Raw genomic sequence first — 22159 nt, 5'->3', positions numbered from 1 at the left:
ACAAGGTCCTGCTCAGCCCATGGTGCGAGGAGGGCCAGTGAGTCAGGCCGTGGGATGGGCTGGGGCTGGGGCTTGCTGGCCCCACACCTCCCTGCACTGGGAGCGTTGCCTGTTTGTTTATGGCAGCCGGTGGGATTTAGTCCGCCTGCCATGTGGGTCGGCGGTGTTGCCTGCGATGACATCATCCCACTTCAACAGGGCTTAGGGCAACTGTGGAAACCCACACTTTGATGACATCACAGTGACCTCCCACCTGCTGATGTCATGGAGCCGCTGGACGAGGCAAATCCCAGACCTCCCCACCCTGCTCCGCACTGGGGGAGGGTCCCGGGAACCAGGACAACAGCACACCCCCAAACCCCAACACACTCACCCAGGCACCGACATCGCCAGGGAGTGCAGCTAGACCAGCGCCGTGAGGAACGGCCGCTTGGATTCATCTGAACTCAGCGGGGAAGGGGGCAGCTTCCGCCCTGCGGAAAATGGGGGCAGCTCCCATTGCGGAGAATGGACCTGCTGTGCATGCCACAGACTGAGTACTGGGGTGTTCCCCAGGGATCTGCTGCCATTGGAGCACAACCCCTAGTGACAGCAGGCGGATGGGCTTGTTAATTACAGATTTCCCTCTCTGTGATGGTGGTTTAATATTTGTATTGGGGCCCCATTGTGCTGGCCCCTGCCCCAAGGCGTCTACACCCTGAGCACCTGGCAGAGGCTCTCTTGGGCAGAGGAGAAGCACCTTTAAGTGACATTGAAATATTTTTAAGGACGAACTAAAAACAGCCGCTCAGTCCCAGTGGCATCCAGATTGGTGCCCTTTAATGGTGAAAGGGCTGGGGTCGTTGTGTGGGGCTGCCACTTCAGAATCGCTTGATTTTATGCCGGTCCTTTCCCAGTCACTGCATCCCGCAGCGCTTGGAGTAATGATCAGGGCCGAGGAACGTGAGGAGGTAGGAGAGGAGTTGATAGGAAAGGAATGCAGGGGGCCCTGGGGGGGGTTCCACCCACAGATGCAGAGGGGGAGCCTCCCACACCAGCAAGACATTCTGGGAGGGCCCAAAAGAGGAGGCGAGTGCTGGCTGAGCAGAGAGAGCCAGGAGAGGTAGGGAACCCCAGTTCAGGGGGATGGATCTGAGTTTAGGAGTAAAGGATTCCATCTTTTCCCACCTGGACTCTGATTTCAATGGGAGCTAGAGGTCTGACCCTGTCTGCTCCTGTGAGCTTTGCAGCCTTCTCCCCTGGAGCCTGGTGGTATGCATCCAACAGCCTGGAACCTGCCTCCTGCTCCTCAGACCAGCCTGCTGGCCCTGACACCAGGGAGAGAGGGGAGAGCGTTTAACCTCCGCAGGGAGCCCAGGAGCAATCGCCTGGCTGGGGCCGTCTAAGATCCCTTGGGGATCCCCTCTCCTCACAGAGGACATTCCTCCCCCAGCCCTCCAAGCTGCTGTCCTGGTTCCCTGACTCAGCCCTCAGTGACGGATCCCCCTCCCTTCCCCCGTCGAGGGTGAATGAATTCGCACTCTGTGCTCTTCTCGATCTCCACTAGGCCATTAGCTTACAATCCTTCCTACAGCAGCAGGCCCAGCTGGAGCTCCTGGCTAGAAGGGTCACCTTGCTGGAAGCCATCATCTGGCCAGGTAACAAGAGGCTCAACTTTTCCTACTCTGTTCTTCCTCAGCATGATTTCTGAACCGTGTGCGCTGGACTCCTTGAATGGCTGGGCCGCTCGGAGCCAGCCCTTTGTCGGGGACCCCGTTGTATCCATGGGCTCCCCTTTGCATGCCGAGTCTGTGGATGACAACTCCTCTGTGTGTTTGGAGCCAGATGGTTGGGATTCCAGTTAGGTGCTGATACAACCCTTCCTGTCTCGTGACTGCCAGCTGGGGAGGGGGAAGAGGTGCTAGTACTTGAAGCCACAAGTGGGAGATGCCTAACTCAGACTTCAAGGCAAGTCTGCATGGGTCTGTCCTGCAGCTCTGTGGGGCTCGTCCTCTCGTGGCACCATTGGAAATTAGCAGCATGAGCTATGGCACAACAGTGCCCTGGGCATCTGCACTGGGTATCGCTCGGGTGCACTGACCATTCCTGGTTTAGCTTGGAGGAGGGTTTCCTTCCCTCTGCCCTGCGGGAGAGAGGGCACGACAGATGGCTCTGTATGGGGATAGATGCTGCCTGGATCATGGTCCTGCGCAATGTGTGTTACCTGCCTGTGGCCAGGGACGCTGGAGAATCGCAGGTGCAGATGGGCCGTGTAATGGGCTGGAAGTTCTGAGCCCATCACAGCAGGGTCTTCTGGCCATTTCCTGCAGAGTCTTAAACCTGGATTCAGTGGGAGCAGAATCCTGCCTCCCGGTGTCATTAGCAGCCCCTGACCGCTCCTCTCAGCTGCCGCTGCACAGGCTGTCGAATGAATGCCATCGAAACGGGCAGCCCCGAGCTCTGAGCCCTGCTCATGGCACCAGAGCCTGGCGGAGCCCAAGAGGTGCTGCATTAACATGCTGAATTATTCTGGGCTCTGTGGTCACCCGCCAGCCCCAGCCAACTGCTTAGATTGGAGCGTTCCCCCAGTCGCTCGCCCTCTGGAGCAGCTGCAGTGGAGAGTGAGCAGTTGGACCCAGATCCATGAAGGTCTTTAGGTGCCCCCCTAAAGACCTTTGAGGAGCTGGGCCTTGACTCCTTTGTCTACATGCTGCATACGTCCCCTGGCTGGAGAGCAGGGACGTGAAGTGACAAACAACCTCTCCCAGACCTGGAGGGGGAAGCCAGAGCTCAGAGCTGAACCTGACTCTCCCACTTCGCTGCCCCGTGTTGCCTCATGTGGCTGCATTGTTGCTGATCACATACTCCTTCATGGGGAGGGCAAAGGGTTCCAGGCAGTGGCAGTATAATGCCCAGGCCCATGCCCAGGGGGCCCAGCCAATTTAGGGGCCCCCCAGGAGCACCAGAACGGTGCCCCCCGCCCCCTCCCACACACACTCTTCCTCTTCCCTGGGAAAAAAAACCTGGATCCAACATATGGATTCAAATCAGGGCACCATTCTCTCCTTGGCAGCTCGTCTGAAACAGCCACATCTGCTGTGTCAGGCCCATGCCTGGACACCATGCGACTGTCCTTGGAGATGGCACAACCAAACCCTGGGATCCGGGGAGATTAGAGCTGAACTCTGCAGCTTTATCGCTGCCGCCGCCGACAGAACATGGCTAACCCCTGAGACTAGCCAATGCCCAGCGCTTTGGCCTGCAGCCCCAGGCAGACACATGGCTGCTGGGTGCTCTGCCTAGGTACTAGTACGCTGGCACCGCACTAGGGCTGAGGACTAGCTGGTCAGCAGAGCCAATGCCCTGCGATGGTCCGAGCTTCCTGGTTGGGTCTCGCTGGAGAAACGTTGGGATTTGACTCTGCTTTTCTCCCCATGCTAGAACCAGAGCCGGGTTCAGGCGCCGAACCCTTCCCCACTAGCGCCCCCAGCTTCCAGCGGGGCAAGCGCGACAGGCTGGCAGCCTACAGCAGCCCACACCAGCTGGCCCAGACGGCCCAGGACGAGAGCAAGTGAAGAGGGGCAGCCACCCGAGCAGGAGTCGTCTCCCCAAGCATTAAGGCCCCCTTGGGTACCTCCCCTCCCCCACATTGTTCTGGACTGTCACATGAAGAAACGCTTGAGGAGCCTTCCCAGGCCATGCAGCTGGCCGGTGTGACTCTATTTATTTGGGCTGTTTCTAGAGGCCTATAACCAGTGCTATGTGTGTACTAACTGACCCCCTGCTGGCTGCCTCCTCATGGCTCCCCTACCCCGTGCTCCCCTCATTGTACTGCAGGGGGCGCTCTTAATCTCTTGGTGCTATTGTGTGGGATGTCTTCTAGATGACCTTGGCCCGTAGCTCCCCGGCGTGGCAGGGATGGCAGAGAGAGCATCGTTCTCCCTTCTGCCCCCAAATGCAGAGGGTTTATCCTGGGCACTCCCCAGGAATCCAGTCTTTGGCTCCCCCACTGGGGGGGTGCAGGAGATGGTGCCTTGGCCCTTCCCAGTCCGCAGGGATTGGCTCAGCTCCCATGGAGCCAAGTTCCTGCCTTTTCCCCTGTGAATCCACCCCCAGAGCAGGGGCAGCTGGGACGTGTGTAGCGCTGCCCAGCACTAGGCGCTCCACCAGTCCGTTACCCTGTTACGGGTTTGAGCCCCGGCAGCCCCTGAGCAGCTCTGCCCGTACCACTGGACACTGGCACTAAGGTGGGGTGGCCCCAGCTGGACCCTGAAAACCAAGCTAAGCAGGCTGAGCCTGGGTTGAGCGCACACCTGCTTGAACCCTGCCGGGCTGGGCTCTGGCTGCCACAGGCCCCGCTGGCTCAGCCAGCCTGCCCTCAGCCTGGCTTCAGCAAAGGGGTTAATTACCCACGTGGCCACCCACTCATCTCTGAGTGTCCAGGCCTCAGGCCCAGGGGGCAGCTGTGGGGCTTCCACCAAACCATGTGAGGGGCAGCCCGTGACCCAACAGCCAGGCCCCCACGCCGGCTGCTGTGCCGTGAAGGTGTCTGCGCAGATAGCGATGGGATGCTAGAAGCCACTGAGGCAGGAGCACCCTGCACCCAGGCAGTCTCGCTGGCTGCACCCACCATGTGCCCGCTTCTTACACCCCAAAGGCTCTACCTGGAGCACCAGTTCTTCTGGAGCAGGGACAGCTACCACCCCTGGGTGGGCCTCAGGCAGGTCCCCTTCCAGCATCCCCAGCCCCACCCTGGGCACCTTCCCCCAGGAAGGAGGGTTCTTCCACCTGGAGGCCAAAGTGTCACCAAGGGCAGTCGCCATGGCTGGACACAGGCAGGGGTCAGGCCTCAGCTCCCTGCTCCACCTCCTTGATCAGCATCCCCTCGGCTAACGATGGCTGGGGAGGGTGGAGACATAACCCAAACCTACCTAGCAGCAGCACACTCTTGCCCCACCTCCCACCATCCTTCCCTGTGGGCCCTGAGACGCACTAACTGGGAGAGCTGCTGTAAAATGGGGAGAAAGGCCAGGAGCAAGGAAGTCTGGGATCATTAGCGGGGAGGCCCATCTGAAACCAGCACCCAGTGCAACCCTGCCACCAACTGCGCAAGCGGCTGGGGAGGGAACCGGTCTTCATATTGTGTACCTCGTGATCCCGGCCAGCTGGGAGACAAATGGTCTAAAGGTCATTAAAACGTGTCGCTAAGCTCCAGCGCCCCGGCAGTCTGTGTGCTTACAGAGCTGGGGTGGGGAGCAGCGAGGCTGTGGGACTAGCAGCGCTGACGGGCATCAGCTGCAGCCAGGAAGGATGCTGGCTAGAGGCCCGGCGCGCCCATCAGCTCCGCCCTCACCCAGAGGCTGCACCAAGGGGAAGGACCTGAGGGAAACAAATGACTGGCTGAGCCTGGCCACAGGCAATAAGAGCAGCCAGCAGCCTCCCCAGGGTTTGGTGAAACTTTATTTCTTCAGCAAAGAACAGCCACAGGTCACTTCCACGGGTCCACAGGTCAGCTCCCCGGGCGGGCACTTCTGCAGGGGCCCTTAGCAATGGTGGCAGGGCTCGCTGGCTCTCACAGCCCTCTGGCTCAGAGCCTGTGGCAAGACAGAGCAAGGCTGGAAAGTAGCTGCAGGGCCATGATGCTGGTGGTCTCCAGGTGAATCCCATGTAGACAGGGCACCATCATGTCGGCAGCTGGTGGGTCCAGGAGCCAACATCTTGGTAAAGCCAACCAGAGGGCAGGCAGAGAAAGCAGGTACCGCCTTCCAGGCAATGGGATGGGAGCTGGCAGGCACCTTTCCCGGGCTAGCCCTCCCCTCTGCTTTCCGGGGCAGTCGGCCTTTGGGGAGATGTTACGGTTACGGACTGTTTAGGATTCCCAGACTGCTGGTGGCATAACCCCGCACCCCAAATGCCACGGGACTGCCTGGGACGACACGATGTGTGGCAGAGTTTAGGCTCCAGAGGACACAAGCATGGATCTGGCCTGTTTTCTAGCATCGCCTTCACCCGGCAGCACCATTAAACCTGGAGCTCTCTGGGCTGGGGAGTTCGTCTGTGCTGCCCCCAGTGCTAGCCTCTCTCCCCCCCCCCCCCCGCCCCAGCTAGTGATAGGATCTGTCTACACTGGTGCTTTCTAACACCAGTTACTCAGTCACCAATTAGCGAATATATTTGCCCGTGCTGGCATGGACGCTCCCTAAATGCGAGTTCCAGGACACGGCCTGAATCTCAGCCTAAATCATAAAAGGTTTGTGCCCTGGAACAAACATTTGGGAGGCCCAGAATGGCCAGTACTAACCTGGCTGCTAACACAGGTTAAAATTTAGCATGGCCTTACCAAGGAAGGGACGGGTCAGGCAGAAAAGAGGCCGGAGCCCGTGGGGGCTGGCACGAGGGGAGGGACGGAGAAGGTAGGAGACACCATGCTGCAAGTGACTCCTCTGCACAGCCCGAGCCATGCCGCAGTCATGCAACTGCTCTTTCTCCCTGTAGCACCCAGCTCAGCACCTGCCTCACCGCTCCTGCTTCCCCATCCTCTCACACAGCCATTCCCCATGGAGCCCCGGTGTGGCGCTGAGCCCGACAGGACTCCCCCATCTTGGGATAGAGGGTGCAGGCCCCAAGCTCATGGTGCTTCCGGTAATGGGCTTTGCTCTCTTCCTTCCCTCAGGGCCTGGTGATCTCAAACCCAATGGTTCAGCTTGGCGCCGTTATTTCCACCGTTAATTACTGGGGCCCTTTATTCTGTGGTGGGAAAGCACGGTACGGCTTGCTCTGTGGGAAGCAGATGCTCACGGCAGGCTGGCCTGGTCTCCAATGTCACCACAGCCTCGTCCCCAACCTGGCCTCCAATCAGCAGCGAGACGGCCCCCTCCACTCGGCCCGTAGCTGCCAGTGCCACCACCGCCTGCTCCGTGGGGAAGCCCATCCTCTCCAGTTGCTGCAGTCTGGGGAGCGAGAGGGAGAGAGGCCATAAGAACGGCCAGACTGGGTCAGACCAAAGGTCCATCTAGCCCAGTATCCTGCCTTCCGACAGTGACCAATGCCAGGTGCCCCAGAGGGAATTAACAGAACAGATCAAATGATCCATCCCCTGCTGCCCATTCCCAGCTTCTGGCAAACAAAGGCTAGGGACACCATCCCTGCCCAATAGCCATTGATGGACCTATCCTCCATGAACTTATCTAGTTCTTTTTTGAAGAAACCTTCGGACTGTGGGTGGAGATACGGGGCCAGGCAGGGAAAGCAGGGGCAGGTGGGGAGAACTCGGGCCTGTTTGATGAGGATGCTCTGTGGTGGTGGTGGGCTGCCCACACTCCTGCAGGGTCCATCCCCAGCAAACACGCATGCAATGGCGCAGACAGCAGCCTCCCTGCCCATCAGGTGGCCCGTAGACTCCACAGTTCCTAGTGTGCAATGCTCTGCCTGTTCCTGTCACTCAGCAGGGTTGAGCTAGCCCAATCTGGCCAGGTTGGCATGAGAGGACCTTAGTGGCGGGAGCCATGGAGCATGAACAAGCTGTACCAAGACCTGCAGCCTGGCAGAGATGGGAGGGAGCCAGAGGGCAGCCCGTGCTATGCTCTCAGGCTCAGTGGGTACTGCCCACAGAGCCCCCCAATCTGGTTCTGGGTTAGAAGCCAAGTGGGCTGAAGGGTCTGGCCTCTGCTCCACATTGGTCACCAAGGGGCGCCTCCCACTCCATCCCCTTGCCCGCACCCTGCCATGCCCCTTACCGCAGAGAGGAGACAGAGGATTTGGAAAGCTGCACTCCACCCACGGCAGCCTCCAGGCTGGTGTCCCTCAGGGAGGCCTGGATCCCGGCCAGCAGCAGCTGCTCATCCAGCAGGACCTCTCCCAGGCCCAAGAGTGATGCCCCAGAGTGCAGGCTGGGGCTGTCCCATGGGGGCGGGGGGGCAGGGCCCCCATGGAGATCTGGGAAGCAAGCCGGAGGGACGGACGGGTATGGCATCCCAGAGCTCTGCCAGCACCCAGGTCTTTCAGCAGCCCAGGGAGAGGCAGGTGCCACAGCTAAGGACTGGTCTGAAAGGCCCCCTGAGAAGCACTGCTGGGCTGGGGGGGCAGAGTGTCCTGGAGACCTGGGAATCAAGGAAGGAATTAGAGGGGGGTCCAAACAAACAGCGGGAGGGAGCAGCCTCCCAGCCCATCACAGAGGGCAGTCAGGGTGGCCCCCAGTTGAGTGGGGCTTGGGGGGGGAGTTCCCTGTCACTCTAGCAGGGACGTGTTTCTCAGGCTGGTGATGCCAGACCCTAAAGCAGTGATTCAGGAGACTCCCTGTGTCTGGGGGAGGAGGTTCTGGGTCAGCCCCCACCCCACATCCCATCCCTAGGACTCCTTGCTATGCAGCACTAGACCAGAGGGGTCGCTAATGGGTGACCCCCACCACAGTTTCCCTCCTTGCCCTCTCCAGCCAGGTCTCTGCCAGGCAGTCAGGGAGGGAGATGAACGGCAGTAACCACTGGGTCACCAGGCCCGCCTGGGGGCACAGGGGGAAAGCCAGGGGCTATGAGCTGATGGTGTTTCTCGTAGAGATGCAGTGAACCCCAGATAGCCCAGAGCCGCCTCATGTACCTGCCCCTGGTGCTGGCCACATGGCTAGTGGGAAGGATCCCCCCTCTTGGGCACAGGATAAAGCGGACGAAGCCACTTCTCGCCAGCGTCCTGCAGACGGCCCCATCATCTAGCACTTCCAGGCGTCTCTCCGACAGCTCCAGCCACGACAAGACCCTGGACCAATCTGCCACCAGTTCCTCTGGTCAAGGAAAACATCTGCTGCTGGCCCCAGCTGGGGACGCTTCCTGGTCCCCAGCCTGGCTAGCTAGGAGCCAAATAACCCAAGGGTCTGCAAGGCATGTTGGGATCTGTAGTCTCCATAAAGATGATGGCAGCTGTGACTGGCTCTTGTTTTAACCACATCAGAGGCAGAGCTCAGGTGCCTAATAATGCTGCCCTCAGTTGGGCAAAATCCCCTGCAGTAACCACAAACCCCGGATGGTTAGTTTACGATCAGTGTGTAGAATCATAGAATATCAGGGTTGGAAGGGACCCCAGAAGGTCATCTAGTCCAACCCCCTGCTCAAAGCAGGACCAATCCCCAGACAGATTTTTACCCCAGTTCCCTAAATGGCCCCCTCAAGGATTGAACTCACAACCCTGGGTTTAGCAGGCCAATACTCAAACCACTGAGCTATCCCTCCCCCACATCAGATTGTGCCAAGGTCTGCGAGCATGAGCTAGAGACGGGCACCTGGAGAAAGCTCGCGGGAAGGAGTGTCTGAGGCGTGGGATAGCGCCCGGGCTCCAGTGAGATATTACAGTGTGATTCCTGCTGGTGGAGACCAAACCCCTAAGCTAATAAAAAGATACCAGCAGTGCCAGCTTCCTACCTAGCAATGCGCCTCTGCAACCTGAGAGATGGGAGGGAAGAATCCAGCCTCTACAGCCAGACAAGGGGGTCAATTCGTGGCTGCTGGCATGGTGGTTTCCGTGATGTGGGGACACCTATCCCCTAAGAGCTGGACTGAGACCCATCAAACGTCTTTCACATGGGCCACTGAAAAGCTATCAGCTGGGAAGGACTTTCCCTCCCTCCCAGCCGGGGCAGCATCCCCTCTCCGGAGCGGGCAATCTGGGACGTTAGCTATTTTCCTGCGGAGTTCACTGTTTTCTCCACAATCTTAGCTTTCATTTAAAAGAATGAATGGCTGAATTGTGACCCCAGGCAGACACTCCCCCACCACTGACTTCCGTGGAGTCACATCTGGGGGAGGCTGGGTGGAATATTCCCCAGATTCTTGCCTTTCTCTTTGTGAAGACTCCTTCTGAATGCAACCAGTGTCCTGCTTCTGAGTCTGCAGCCAGGCTTGGGGGGCGGGGGGGCTGCTTTAGTGGACACTGCTCTGCTACTTGCTGTCCCTGCTGCCGCCATGGCACCCAAAATACACGTGCTTTGCAAAGCTCCTGGAGGCCAGCTCCACCTGAGATACTTGCCTTGTCCCCGCTGACTTTGGCACAGCTACAGACTGCATCCACTGGCTCCATCGGCCCTGTGATGGGGCATTTAAACCCCCCTCTGCCACTGTCACTAGTTCACTGATTAGCTGAGGCTAATTAGTTGGCCTGCAGCAGTGGGGCTAGGAGGCTGCAGCCCCGGCAGGGGGTGGCTGCCGCTGGGGCTGGGACACAGATTGATAGGAAGCTGCCTAGCAAGCAGGCCCTGGCGCCCCGAGGAGTGGGGTGAGGCTGCTGGTGGAGGAAGCAGAGGCCCTTAGTTAGGATCCCTTCTCCTACCAGCTAGAGCAGAACTGGACTCACTTGGGGCACTGGCAGCAGGCCTGGGAGGGACATGACACACAGATCTGACCATGGCTGGGGTTGAACGAGGGTCAGGAGAGCAGGGTCGTAAAGGGCTGGTGCACCTCCAGGGACTGAGGCCCCTAATATCTAGGGGTGTCAAAGCCCTGTGGAGTCCCACCCAGTCCCTCCCAGGGCAGGATTGTTCACTGGAGCTCGATCCAGGGGCGTCCTCCCCTTCCCTGGGGACCCCATTCCACAGGCCAACTGATCACATTGGCTTTCAGCATCTGTGGGGACACCAGTGCCCCTCTTCAGGGCCCAGTCGATACCGTGCCAGGCTGGCGAGGCCCCGGGAACACCCTGCCCATCACACAGAGGATACAGGCCAACCCTGTGAGCGCACCACTCAGGTGGAGGAGGAAGGGGCACCCGGGGGAGAGAAGCTGGCTGAACGCAAGGAGCAGCCAGGGCAGGGCCACAGCACGAACCTGCCCCAAGGCCCCAGCCCTGCTCCTCAGTACCAGATGGCGCCCCAGCATGGCCAGGTGGACTGGAGTGTAGCCGCTGGCAGCATCAGGGGGAGGCGCCCAGAGCCCAGCCAGGACGAGGTAGAGCAGAGCCGAGATTACCGCGCTGAGCAGGGAGGCGTGGAGGTAGCGAAGGGTGCCCTGGTGCCGCTCCTGGCGCCAGCCCAGCACAGGGAAGAGCAGCAAGTTGAGGAGCAGGAGGGAGGGGTCCGTGTGGCACAGGCAGTAGGTTGCCAGGCGATACACTGGGGAGAAGAGCAAGGGATGACCTGTTAACATGGGACGCCCTGTATTTACCATCCTTCTAAGGGAGCCCAGTGCTGGGGAAAGACTCAGCACAGGCCTGGACCTGACCAGGTCTGGTCCGGTCCTCTTCTCCTCTACGCGACAGCTGCTGCCTTGCCATTGGTATCATTTCACAGCACGCTGACAGCCCCTCATGGCCTCTCCCTGCCCCACCGATCCCCTCTGAGGATATGCCTACACTGAAGCTGCACGTGTCATTCCCAGCTCGACGCAGCTAGCACGCTTGAAAGAGACATGGAAGCTCTTCTCCCAGCAGCATGCTCCAGTCTCCCACCAGTGGCTTGTTAAACATCCAGACATCAGGAGTGAGAGCCCTGGAGCAAGGCTACGTCCTGAGGGGAGCAGGGGCAGGACAGGTACCCACCTTGGAAGCGTCTAAACAGCAGGGCTGGCGCTAAGGACAGATTCTCGCAAACCCCCAGCAGCCAAAAGATACCAAGAAGCAGCATTAGGGTAACGGAAGCAAGTGGGGGGCCCTCCAGTCCCCATATCCATGTTAGGCGCCTCCTGGGCAGCATCACCTTGAGAGGGGAGAGACAGCTACGCCATGGTCCTCTTGGAGGGACCCTGGATTTCGGGGGACTCAGCAAGGCAGGCAGAGGCAACCAGGGCCTGGGAAGTTCTCAGCACTCGGGGACTGTCTGTGGGGAGAAGGGGGGACTGAGTCTCCCAGATACACAAGCAAACCGTGTAGGGCAATGAGGATGTTGCACCAGGCTGTGCCCAGGTGAGGCCAGCCCACCGGGATCTGTTTTACGGGGAAGCAGGGAGCTCTGACCAGGGCATCCCAGTGTGTCCCCCGAGGCCCAACACACAAGGAAACAAGGAGCCTCAATCTTGCCCAAACTTCACCCTGGCCCCTAATACATGAGCTGCCCTCTCGGAGCCCTGTGCCTGGCAGGCTGCACCCTGGCACCCAATGCTGTTACAGGAGGGGAGCAGGGTCCCCCTTTGATCCCATACCCAGCACCCATGGGAGTTGCAGGCAGATGAGAGTGTGTACAGAGCTGAGGTTCAGGATCAGGGCTACTGGTTTCCTGTGGGGCCCTGCTGCGAGGTGTGAACTGTGATTGCTCACAGCAGTTACCAGCCTGCAAGGCGCTTGGAGCTGTGCGAGACAAAAGCACAGACGAGAGCCACTGGTGCTACACAACAGGGACCCCGAGGCAGCCAACCCACAGCCAGCTCGGCCTCCCGCAGCGCGCACTGCCCCAGGGCGCAGGAGAACCACACAGCTGGCCTCAAACGCAAGACAGCAGGTGGCTGCTGTTTCTGAAGCCTCGTGTTGCAAACCCTGCAGCTCATGAGCTGGCCTGTGCCCTGTGACCAGGGAGATCAGTCAAGAACAGACCTAGACGTGGCAATTCTTCAACAACAAAACTTCAAAAGCAAACTCCAACGAGGAACTGCACAACTGGAATTAATTTGCAAACTGGACACCATCACATTAGGCTTGAATAAAGACTGGGAGTGTTTGGGTCATTACAAAACCTAAACTTAATTTCCCCAATACTAATTTTCCCCTACTGTTACTCACACCTTCTTGTCAACTGTCTGAAATGGGCCACTCTCTTACTACTTCAAAAGTTATTTTTCCTCCCTTGGTATCCTGCTGTTAATTGAATTGTCTCCTTAGACTGACCTCACACTTTACAAGGCAACTCCCATCTTTTCATGTATTTATACCTGCTCCTGTATTTTCCACTCCATGCATCTGAAGAAGTGGGTTTTTTACCCACAAAAGCTTATGCCCAAATAAATGTGTTAGTCTCTAAGGTGCCACAAGGACTCCTCATTGTTTTCGCTAATACAGACTAACACGGCTACCTCTGAACCCTTCCCCAAACAGTAACTCGTGGCCTCGTTTCCCCAGCCCCTGCCTGTATGGTGCTCTGTTGCTGCAAGGGGCATATGGAAGGCACTCAAGTCTGGGTCCGCGGGGTCTCGGCCTGTAGGATGGTGTCCCCGAGGGCCCATGCGCCAATACCCAACGGGGGACATAAAGGGAACAGCTGTATTTGGGCCTGGGGGGAAGGGGTGCCCACATTTCCGCATGCTGCTCTTGGCTCTGCACCGAGGTTCGCTCTGGTGCAGCAAAGCAAAGCTTTTCCTACCTCTCCAGGCTGCTCTCCTCATTGCTTTGAAAACTTGGTTCGGGAGGCGGCTCACCTCCTTCCAGCAGGCCAGCTTTCCCTGCGGCTACCGGGGGAGGGGAGGAGGCGGTGTGTCCTTACCCTGGCCCAGGAGGGGAGGGAGGGACACCACACAGCCATTTTGCCATGCTCCTCTGCTAGGCACTTTCATCTCTGCACAATGCTTGGGCCAGCCAGGGAGCGTCAAGAAAGTTGAACCCCCGAGATGAAAAGGAGCATCGCAGCTAGACGTGCTCTAGGAGTTCTCGTGGGGACAGTCTGTGGCCTGGCTGAACGGGAGGCCAGGCCAGATGATCACAATGGGCCTGGGACTCCGGAGGTGTGCTCTAGGCCGGGTTTCCCATGGCACATCTCCCTCCCCAGGCGGCTGAGAGCTGGGAGGATTTGTAAATGAGCCTGACTGCTCTGGTCTCTGCTGCTTGTTCCCTGTTTGCATTTGACACGGAAAAGTTCTCTTTCGAGTCCCTTTTGCTTTCCAGGTGGCACTGAGCCGCCTGCTGCGTTTGGGCTGCAGACACTGCAGGGGAGGATCTAACCCAAACGCCACCACTGTGGAAGAGACAGCAAAACTCAATTAGGGTTACCATCCGGCCGGGTTTCCCGGACATGTCCGGCTTTTTCAGCTTTAAATGGACGTCCGGGGGGGAGTTCTAATAAAGTAGAAATGTCCGGGATTTCCCCCTTCCCCTCATGCAGAGTGCGGCGCGGCTGATTGGACGGCTGGGCCTGATTGAAAGCCGCTCGCAGCCACTGGGGCCTCTAGCAGCCAGAGTCCCTCCCCCTCCCCCACTCCCTCCTCTCCCGCAGAGCAGCGCCACAGTGTTTGGCTGCACGTGGAGCTCGCAGCTCCCCCTCGGCCCGGTGGGGCGGGGCAGGGAACAGGGGGGTTAGATTGGTCGGGGGTTCGGGGGGGGGCTGTCAGGAGAAGGGGGTGTAGAGAGCGGTTGGGGCAGTCAGGGGACAGGGAGCAGGGAGACTTAGATAGGGGCTGGGTCCTGGGTGCAGTTAGGGTGGGGAGAGTCTCAGGAGAGGGCAGTCAGGGGACAGGTAGGGGTAAGCGGATTCTGAGGGGGGCGGGAAGTGGGAGGGGCGGGGCTAGGGCGGCACCCCGTGTCCTCTTTTTTGATTGTTGAAATATGGTAACCCTAACTCAGTGCCTCACTGCCACAGACCAGGGCGGGGGCAGATTACCCCACCTCTGCTACCCCAAGGTTCTTACACCCTCCTCTAAAACATTGGGTCCTAGCTCTTGTCAGGCAGGATCCGGGGCAAGCGGGACCTTGGCTCTGAGCTGGGCTTGCAATGTGCCATTTTCTTCTTTTATTTTTAATCTAATAAAATATTTCTATTGCCATTGGATTTTGTGACACAAAACACAACCGTGGGGCCCAATGGACTTGGACGTTGTAGGCCCATGATGCATAATATTAGGGGTCTGAGATGCAGAAGTGCCAGGCCTCATTGAAATCAATGGGAGATGTCGGTGCTCAGCCCCTCTGAATTTCATCAACAGGGGCCAGCTTCTTTAAAGGGCTCAGCACCCGCAGCTCCCAGGCGTGACGTGCCACTGCCAGCATCAGGGAATGGGGCATTTGGAGCTGGCAGGCTCACGCTGTTTGCGGGTTTCACATGGGACACAAGGGGCAAGGCTGTGGGAATCAGGTGCAGCAATTCAGCATGGTTGTTGCTGGTGCCATCTGAAAGCTCTGCCTACAAGCCATGCCCCACCCCATTGAGCTGCCAAAAGGAGTCAGTGGGTTGTGGAGATGGTCATAGCTGCCGAGTTTTGTGCGGCTGCTTGTAAGAACATAGGAAAGGCCACACAAGGTCAGCCCACTGGTCCAGTAGCCTTTGTCTTGTCTTCTGACAGCAGCTGGTGGCAGATGCTTCAGAGGTAATGAACAGAACAGGGCAATTAGCGAGTGATCCATCCCCAGCATCTTAGGGACACCCAGAGCATGTAACTCTTCCCAATCAGCTTTGGACTAAAACTATCTTGAGTAGTTTTGTATCATCTACAAACTTTGCCACCTCACTATTCACCCCTTTCCCAGCTCATTTATCAATATGTTGAACAGCACTGGTCCCTGTACAGATCCTTGGGGTACCTCACTATTTAACTCTCTCTATTCTGAAAACTGACCATTTATTCCTACCCTTTGTTTCCTGTCTTTCAATCAGTTACTGCTCCAGAGGACCTTTCTTCTTATCCCATGACTGCTTACTTTGCTTCAGAGCCTTTGGCCTTGTCTACACTACAAAATTAAGTTGATCTAGTTAACATACAGCCACTTCAGTTCATGTCCACACTACGCTCTCTGTTGGCAGTGAGCATCGTCACCAGGATAGGAGTGGAGCACTAGGGGGCTCCAGCAGTGAGCCCTGCGTGAGGCTGACAGACAACAGGTGATGTAAGTAATGCTGAATCTACACAGACACTGAGCTGCCCAGCTACAGTGACCTAGCCACTGCTGTGGCCTTTGCAGAACTGGTATTATTAGGTTAGTGTAATGGGTGACTTACATCGGCAGGAGCAACGTTGAAGTGTAGACAGTGGCATAGTTAGGTTGATGTAAGCTGCATTATGTCAACCTAATTCTGTAGTGTAGACCAAGATTTTGGCAAGGGACTTGGCCAAAGGCTTTCTGAAAGTCCTAGTACACTGGATCACCCTTGACAACATGCTTGTTGATCCCCTCAAAGAATTCTAATAGATTGGTGAAGCACGATTTCCCTTTACAAAAGCCATGTTGACTCTTCCCCAACAAATGGGTTCATCTATGTGTCTGACAATTTTGTTCTTAGTTTCAACCAATTTGCCGGTACTCAGATTAGGCTTACTAGCCTGTGATTGCCATGTTTGCCTCTGGGGCCTTTTTAAAAAAGTGGTGTCACATTAGTTATCCTCCAGTCATCTGGTACAGAAGCTGATTTAAATTATAGGTTACATATCACAGTTAGTATGGTAGTTCTGCAATTTCACATTTGAGTTCCTTCCAAACTCTTGGGTGAATACCATCTGGTCCTGGTGACTTATTACTGTGTAATTTATCAATGTGTTCCAAAACCTCCACTAATGACACCTCAGACTGGGACAGTCCCTCAGATTTGTCACCTAGAAAGAATGGCTCAGGTTTGGGAATCTCCTTCACATCCTCTACATTGAAGAGGGATGCAAAGAATTCATTGAGCTTCTCCACAATGGCCTTGGCTTCCATGAGTGCTCCTTTAGCACCTCAGTTGTCCAGTGGCCCCACTGATTCTTTGACAGGCTTCCTGCTTCTGATGTACTTAAAATATGTTTTCGCTGTTAGTTTGAAGAGCAACTAGCAAAAAAGACTGAAATTCTTTTTTTTTTTTTAGCCTGCCTAATTATACATTTAAACTTGATTTGCCTGAGTTTATGCTCCTTTCTATTTTCCTCAGTAGGATTTAACTTCCAATTTTTAAAGGATGCCTTTTTGCTTCTTACTGCTTCTTTTACTCTGTTGTTTAGCCATGGTAACATTTTTTGGTCCTCTTTACTATTCTTTCTAATTTAGGGAATACATTTAATTTGAGTCTTTATTATGGAGTTTTACAATTTTTTCCATGCAGCTTGTAGGCATTTCACTCTTGTGACGCTTCCTTTTAATTTCCGTTTTACTTGCTTTCTCATTTGGGTGTAGTTCCCCTTTCTGAACTGAAATGCTACCGTGGTGGGCTTCTTTGGTATTTTCCTCCTCACAAGGATGTTAAATTTAATTACATTATGGTCGCTATTACCAAGCAGTTCAGCTATATTCACCTCTTGGACCAGATCCTGTGCTCCACTTAGGACTAAATCAAGAATTGCCTTTCCTCTTGTGGCCCCTCCGGGGCTTCCTCCCCACCTGCTCGGGGATGGTGGCCAGTCCTTTTCCCCGCTTCTTCCTGCCACCATTCGTCCAACTGCAAAACTCAGCTAGCCCACATTCCATTTCTGGGCAGTCCCAACACTCATGTCCCTGCCGCCCATATCGCCAGCAGACCAACTGTCCTGGGCGACTAGGGCCCCCCTTAATCTCCAGGCCTCTCCCAAGAGGAAGTTCTTGGGGTTTCTTCCCCCAGTCCAGGTCCCAGCCCATCCTCCCCTCTTTTCGAGGAAAGGCCACCTCCACATATATGCCTCCGTCAGTTTGACAGCGGCCTCTACTGTATTTGGCTGGTGCCACTGGACTCAGACTCGCACGTTTTCCAGGAGGCCCTGCACAAATTCTTCTAGGATCAACCGGTCCATTATCTCTCCCACCATCTGCGTGTCCGGCCTTAATCACTGTGTGGCCCAATCCATGAGCTTCTGGGCAAAAGTGCGGGGCCGCAAACCTCCTGTCCACTGCGCTGCCCGAAAGTTCTGCTAATACTTTTCATCAGACAGTCCCATCCAGTCCAGGACTGCCGCCTTCACCACCTCATAATCTTTGGCCTGTTCATTAGTTAGGGCCATGTAGGCAGCCTGAGCCTCTCCGGCCAGATACGGGGCTGGTTTTAGGGCCCAGGCCACCTTGTCCCATCCGGCACCCATGGCTACCCATTCAAAAGTGCACAGGAAGACGTTGGGGTCTTCAGAGGGCCCATCTTACAGAGCCCCACCTGCCACCACCTCCCAGGGGACTCACCAACCAGTGCAGGAACTGCTGCTGTGCACTGGCCGGCTCCCTGATGAAGTCCTAGAGGGTCTTTTGTTGCTCAGCCTGTCAAGTGAGTAAGGCCTGTCTCTTGCCCTGCTAGGACTGCTGGAAGGCCTGCAGGGTTTTCTGCAGCTCCTTTTGCTGTTTCACAAGCCACTGCCCAGTTTCCTCCATGCTGGGGTTGCCACTCCCTGGCTCTGGCTTCAAATCCCAGACAAGCCCCATGTATAACAGGGTACACAGTGCATCCCTCCAGATTCAGCCCCTTGGCCCCATTCCCTAAAGACTCAGGGATGCTCCAAGCTGGTGCAACACCCATGCTCTTTATTTGGTGTCCATTTCCAAATCCCACCCCCAGTTTCCTGCTATTTACACAGCTTGGCCTCACACAGTCCTGACCAGCAACAGACTAGTAGGTTCTTTCCTCCCTCTGAGCTGACTTTTCCTTCCTGGTTTCCCCTCCCCGCCTTTTAGCTCCTGCTAATGGGGCTGGCAGGTGCAGGCAGTTCCCAGGCAAGGGCTGGCTATTTACCCAGCCCCAATCCATTCCCCCCGATTAGGGTTGGGGTGGCAAGAGCTCATTAAGGGCTTTCCTAGCAGCGCCCTGCCACAGAGATGTTATGCAAATTTGCACATATATCACTTAGCTTATTACATGATTTTCATATCATTTAGGCATGACCATTAGCTTTGGCATAAGGTCAATATACCCCATTCCGAGCAGTAGCAGGGGACAGGGCACGGAGCTGCACAAAACTTGGGTGATGTGGCAGCTGAATAGGTGCTGAAGTGTCTGGGGTGTATCTGAGTGGTGAGAATCTTGGGAGCTGAATTTGGGGTGTATCTGGGTGGAAGATAACAGTGACTGTCAGAGGATTGGCTGGCTGGAGGAACTGGATTTGTGGGGAAAGCCTGTGGTAGAGATACAGGAAGAGGGGATGGCAAGGAAAGCAATAGGGTATCTGGCTGAGGAGAGCTGGCAGGACTAGGTTTGGGGAGTGTCAGGGGCGGGGGGAGCTGGATAGCTTGGGAAAGACGCTAGAGACAGTCAGCCAGGGTCTGCATGGGGGAGGCTCCCCAACTCCCTAACAATCCCCTCCCCCCTAAAAAAAACCCTGTTCCATACCTCCCACCCATACCCAACAACCCTCCAGATTCACTCCCAGGCTCCTGTCCAGCAATTACTTCCCTCTCCCTGAGCTCCTTCATTACCCCTGACTCCCCCAAGCCTTTGCACTGCTTTTGAGGGGTGCAGGAAAGACGGTTCTCTATTGTAGTTTAAATGAATTATTACTCCATGTTCTGTATTAATATGCCTAGTAAGGTATCTATTTGTCAAAAAACATGTCCTGAATCTTTTTTTGTTGTCTGTATTGTTAAAGACATACTTGCTGACAGGTATTTTGAAATAAATTACCAAAATAATTGAAACTGGTGCGATTATATTGTGTTATTTTGACAAAATATGCAGAATTTTTATTTTTTGGTGCAGAATTTCCCCTGGAGTAAAGGTTATAAGGAAACATGCATTTGTCTGAAAATGTTCACCCAGCTCTAATCCAGAGTCACCTAACTAGCTTTCCCCACTCCTTGTCATTTGCCCCCCACTGCCCCCTAGTCGGCTAGCTTCCCACATGGGTAAACACTGAACAACACAAGCAGCCTCTCCTAGGAAAATGACCCTGTTTGCATTAGCATTTTTCAGGAACTCTCCCCCTGTTGCACTAGAACCAGCACAGCATAGCAGGTGAGAGCAATAGTGTGAGCAGCAAGAACCGAACTGGGGGTGGACACGAGCATCTGCTTTATCTCCATTTCGCATGAGTTGCCATCTTGTGCTTCAGAGCCTCAGCTTTCACTCAAAAAGAAAAAGCAAGTCTGTGTCCTTTACAGTTGTCAAGAAACCCCTCAGCAGTGCCTGGAGTGTACTGGACATAGTGATATCTGCCTGGTGCTGTAGAGAGCCTGAAACCAGAGCTGTGCGAGGTGTGAACTACCCCATTCCTCTCAATGGCATGTTAGCGCAGAGGATTACAGGTTACCTATTCGGAAGCTGTTAGCTGTTTCACTGCTGATCAGAGAAAGGAGAGGAGGAGCTAGACAATCTCCTTTGAGTGACAGCTCAGTTTGGCACTGAGAGAGGGGGCGCTTGGCATTTATTTTTCTTCCAGTGGAGAAAGAACTAGGCTCAAGGAACCCAGCTGAGCCTCACTGGAGGGGAGTTTGTCCATCCCCACAAAGGCCAGCAGAGTCCCTGGGTGTAGCTGGACCCCACTCAGCAGAAGCCTGGCCTGAGAAGCACTGCAGAGGCCAGCAGAGTGTGCATAGTCACACGCTGAACAATCGGACTCAGTCGAGTGTGAGGCATTTCATGTGCTAGTCACATTGCACCCCCGTGGCATGCCCACAGCCCAGACTCGGGCCAGGGCTGGGGCTGCAGGAATGACCTGCAATTGCAGCTCAGTGACCTCTCTCTTATTACACCCCCTGCTTGATCTGAGCAGGGAAGGAGTAGCCAGGAAGAGAAGGCTCAGTGCTGGCCCCAGCTCCTCCACCCAGCCGCCAGGCAGCCCCTCCTCACCAACCGGCTCCACAGCCTACCATCCCTCCCAGCTGCCCCCAACACTCGGACCCAAACCCTCAGCTCTCACAAAGCCCCCCTCTTCCTAAGATGTCTCCCAAAGCCAGCTAGCTAGCATCTCCCATTCCGTCAGGCTCATCTGCCCCATCCCTATGTGTCCCTGCACCCCCACTCAGTCACCCCTTCTCCCTTGTCTCCATGTTTACCGGCACTCTCGCCCCCATCCCCATGTGTCCCTGCACCCCAACTCAGTCACCCCTTCTCCCTCATCTCCATGTTTACCTGCACTCTCGCCCCCATCCCCATGTGTCCCTGCACCCTCACTCAGCCACTCCCCTCCCCCTGTCCCCATGTGGCCCTGCTCCCACTGCCATTCAGCTCCTGCCCGAGTCTGTCCCTCCCACTAGCCCTTTTGAACCCAGCTCTGCTAGAGTTTGGGCCTGCTGTGTCACAGCTCCCCAAATCACTTTCAAAGTCTATGAAACATCTATAAACTGTGATGATGTTGCAACATAAGTCACACAGAAGGCCACCATTAAGGTGCTGTGTCAAAACATCACTGCACAATTCTACGTATTAACATTGTGCTAACTCCCTCAGTGAGTTACCCCACAGAACTGTGCATTGACATCACAGCAACATGCTGACGCCATGAGATGACATCACACCAACACCCCACTGCTCCAAGTGTTGACCTCATACCAACTCCCCACAGCTACATGTGACGACACGATGACATCACACAATGCACTGCAGGCTGTGTACGGTGATTTTAAGCCAAGATATGACTCGTGTATGTGGGTCATTTCAATAAGTACAATCTGTGATGGCAGCTCTTCTCCGTCCCCGCATTTCCCCCCATGTGCGGCACCCAGCAGCGTAATTCGGATCCCCCACGAGTCTGGGGCTGCTAGCTGCTCCCTGTCCCTCCCCCAACCTCTGAGGCCTATTCTGCGTTTCCCTAGAGTGTCTCTTGAACGACGATCCCTAACTGGGGTGGACTGAACCATTCGCCACCCCAAAGGGGAGAAATGCCTAGAAATAAATCTCCGTGGTCCCTCTCTCCTCCCTTGCCAGGCTCCCGACTGGTATTTGCTCCCTGACTGGGGGAGAGAGTCTCCGTGCGGAGGGGAGTTAGGATTAGGCGGGACTGTGGGGAGGGGAAATGTAGTTAGCTCCCCCTCCCGTTCGGAGTGGTAGGAGCCGAGGTTGGAAAGGCTGCGCATGAGCGCGCGGCAGAGCGACCAGACGGACGTTGAGAGAACGAGGAGGAACAAGCGAGAAAATGGCGTCGACGGGTGAGTGGGGGGGACCGGCTCGGGCCCAGGCCCAGGCCCGGGCCCGGCGATAGACAGACTCGGGCCAGGGCCGACCCCCACCTCGGGGGAGAGGCTCCTCCGCGCGGGGATGAGGCGGGGCGGATGGGCCTGGGGCAGGCGGAGGCCCGTCCCCGCCACAGACGCTTCCCGGGGAAGGCCGGGACCGGGGGGGGAGGGGGGTTCTGGAAGCTTCTCCGGGCCGCGTGTGACGGGAGGGTCGGGTCGGGCAGGGCGGGGGCGAGGCCGGGCCGGGGGCGGGCCCGGACGCCGCTCCCATTGTGTAACATTCAAACGGGCGGCGCGGGCTCCCCAGGCCCGGCCACGCGGC

General features: G+C 56.4%; 3 protein-coding genes across 41 annotated transcripts in view; 2 read left to right on the top strand and 1 right to left on the bottom strand.

The window, feature by feature from the left end:
* EMID1 (EMI domain containing 1) overlaps window positions 1-5195 on the top strand; it is a 106048-nt gene extending 100853 nt beyond the window's left edge. For 10 of the 30 annotated variants that reach the window (XM_065568195.1, XM_065568196.1, XM_065568197.1 and 7 more), the window contains one exon: window positions 3421-5195. In XM_065568195.1, the coding sequence (XP_065424267.1) occupies window positions 3421-3696 (276 nt within the window). In that variant the 3' untranslated portion in view covers window positions 3697-5195. Of the gene's footprint in view, window positions 1-198; window positions 1638-3420 lie in introns of those variants that run through there. The other 20 variants (XR_010592830.1, XM_065568209.1, XM_065568210.1 and 17 more) reach the window with 7 other exon arrangements.
* A 226-nt stretch (window positions 5196-5421) lies between these two features.
* Window positions 5422-13450, bottom strand: RHBDD3 (rhomboid domain containing 3). 2 transcript variants are annotated; one of them, XM_005311720.5, is made up of 6 exons: window positions 13244-13450; window positions 11494-11770; window positions 10679-11068; window positions 8572-8737; window positions 7716-8078; window positions 5422-6929 (listed from the first exon to the last, which is right to left on the bottom strand). In XM_005311720.5, the coding sequence occupies exons 2-6, from the start codon at window positions 11645-11647 to the stop codon at window positions 6722-6724; spliced, it is 1281 nt and encodes a 426-aa protein (XP_005311777.3). In that variant the 5' UTR covers window positions 11648-11770; window positions 13244-13450; the 3' UTR covers window positions 5422-6721. The 2 variants fall into 2 exon arrangements, with proteins under 2 accessions (XP_005311777.3, XP_065424296.1); XM_065568224.1 differs by lacking the exon at window positions 11494-11770.
* An 8085-nt stretch (window positions 13451-21535) lies between these two features.
* The window catches only part of EWSR1 (EWS RNA binding protein 1), a 39827-nt gene continuing 39203 nt past the window's right edge, over window positions 21536-22159 (top strand). For 5 of the 9 annotated variants that reach the window (XM_005311721.5, XM_065568186.1, XM_065568189.1 and 2 more), the window contains exon 1: window positions 21698-21810. In XM_005311721.5, the coding sequence (XP_005311778.1) occupies window positions 21798-21810 (13 nt within the window). In that variant the 5' untranslated portion in view covers window positions 21698-21797. Of the gene's footprint in view, window positions 21811-22159 lie in introns of all 9 variants that reach the window. The other 4 variants (XM_065568188.1, XM_065568190.1, XM_065568184.1 and 1 more) reach the window with 4 other exon arrangements.

This window comes from Chrysemys picta, chromosome 15, assembly GCF_011386835.1.
Source record: "Chrysemys picta bellii isolate R12L10 chromosome 15, ASM1138683v2, whole genome shotgun sequence".
NCBI classification, from domain to species: Eukaryota; Metazoa; Chordata; order Testudines; family Emydidae; genus Chrysemys; species Chrysemys picta.
This window is presented reverse-complemented; position numbering and strand designations above follow the sequence as displayed.

Excerpts from the sequence above, each read along its gene's own strand:
- RHBDD3 (XM_005311720.5), bottom strand. The coding sequence starts at position 11,647 with ATGCTGCCCAGGAGGCGCCTAACATGGATATGGGGACTGGAGGGCCCC. Across the intron at positions 11,069-11,493 it reads GCTGTTTAGACGCTTCCAAG|TGTATCGCCTGGCAACCTAC; the intron begins GTGGGTACCTGT and ends TCTTCTCCCCAG. Across the intron at positions 8,079-8,571 it reads GTGGCCAGCACCAGGGGCAG|GTCTCCAGGACACTCTGCCC; the intron begins GTACATGAGGCG and ends CTTGATTCCCAG.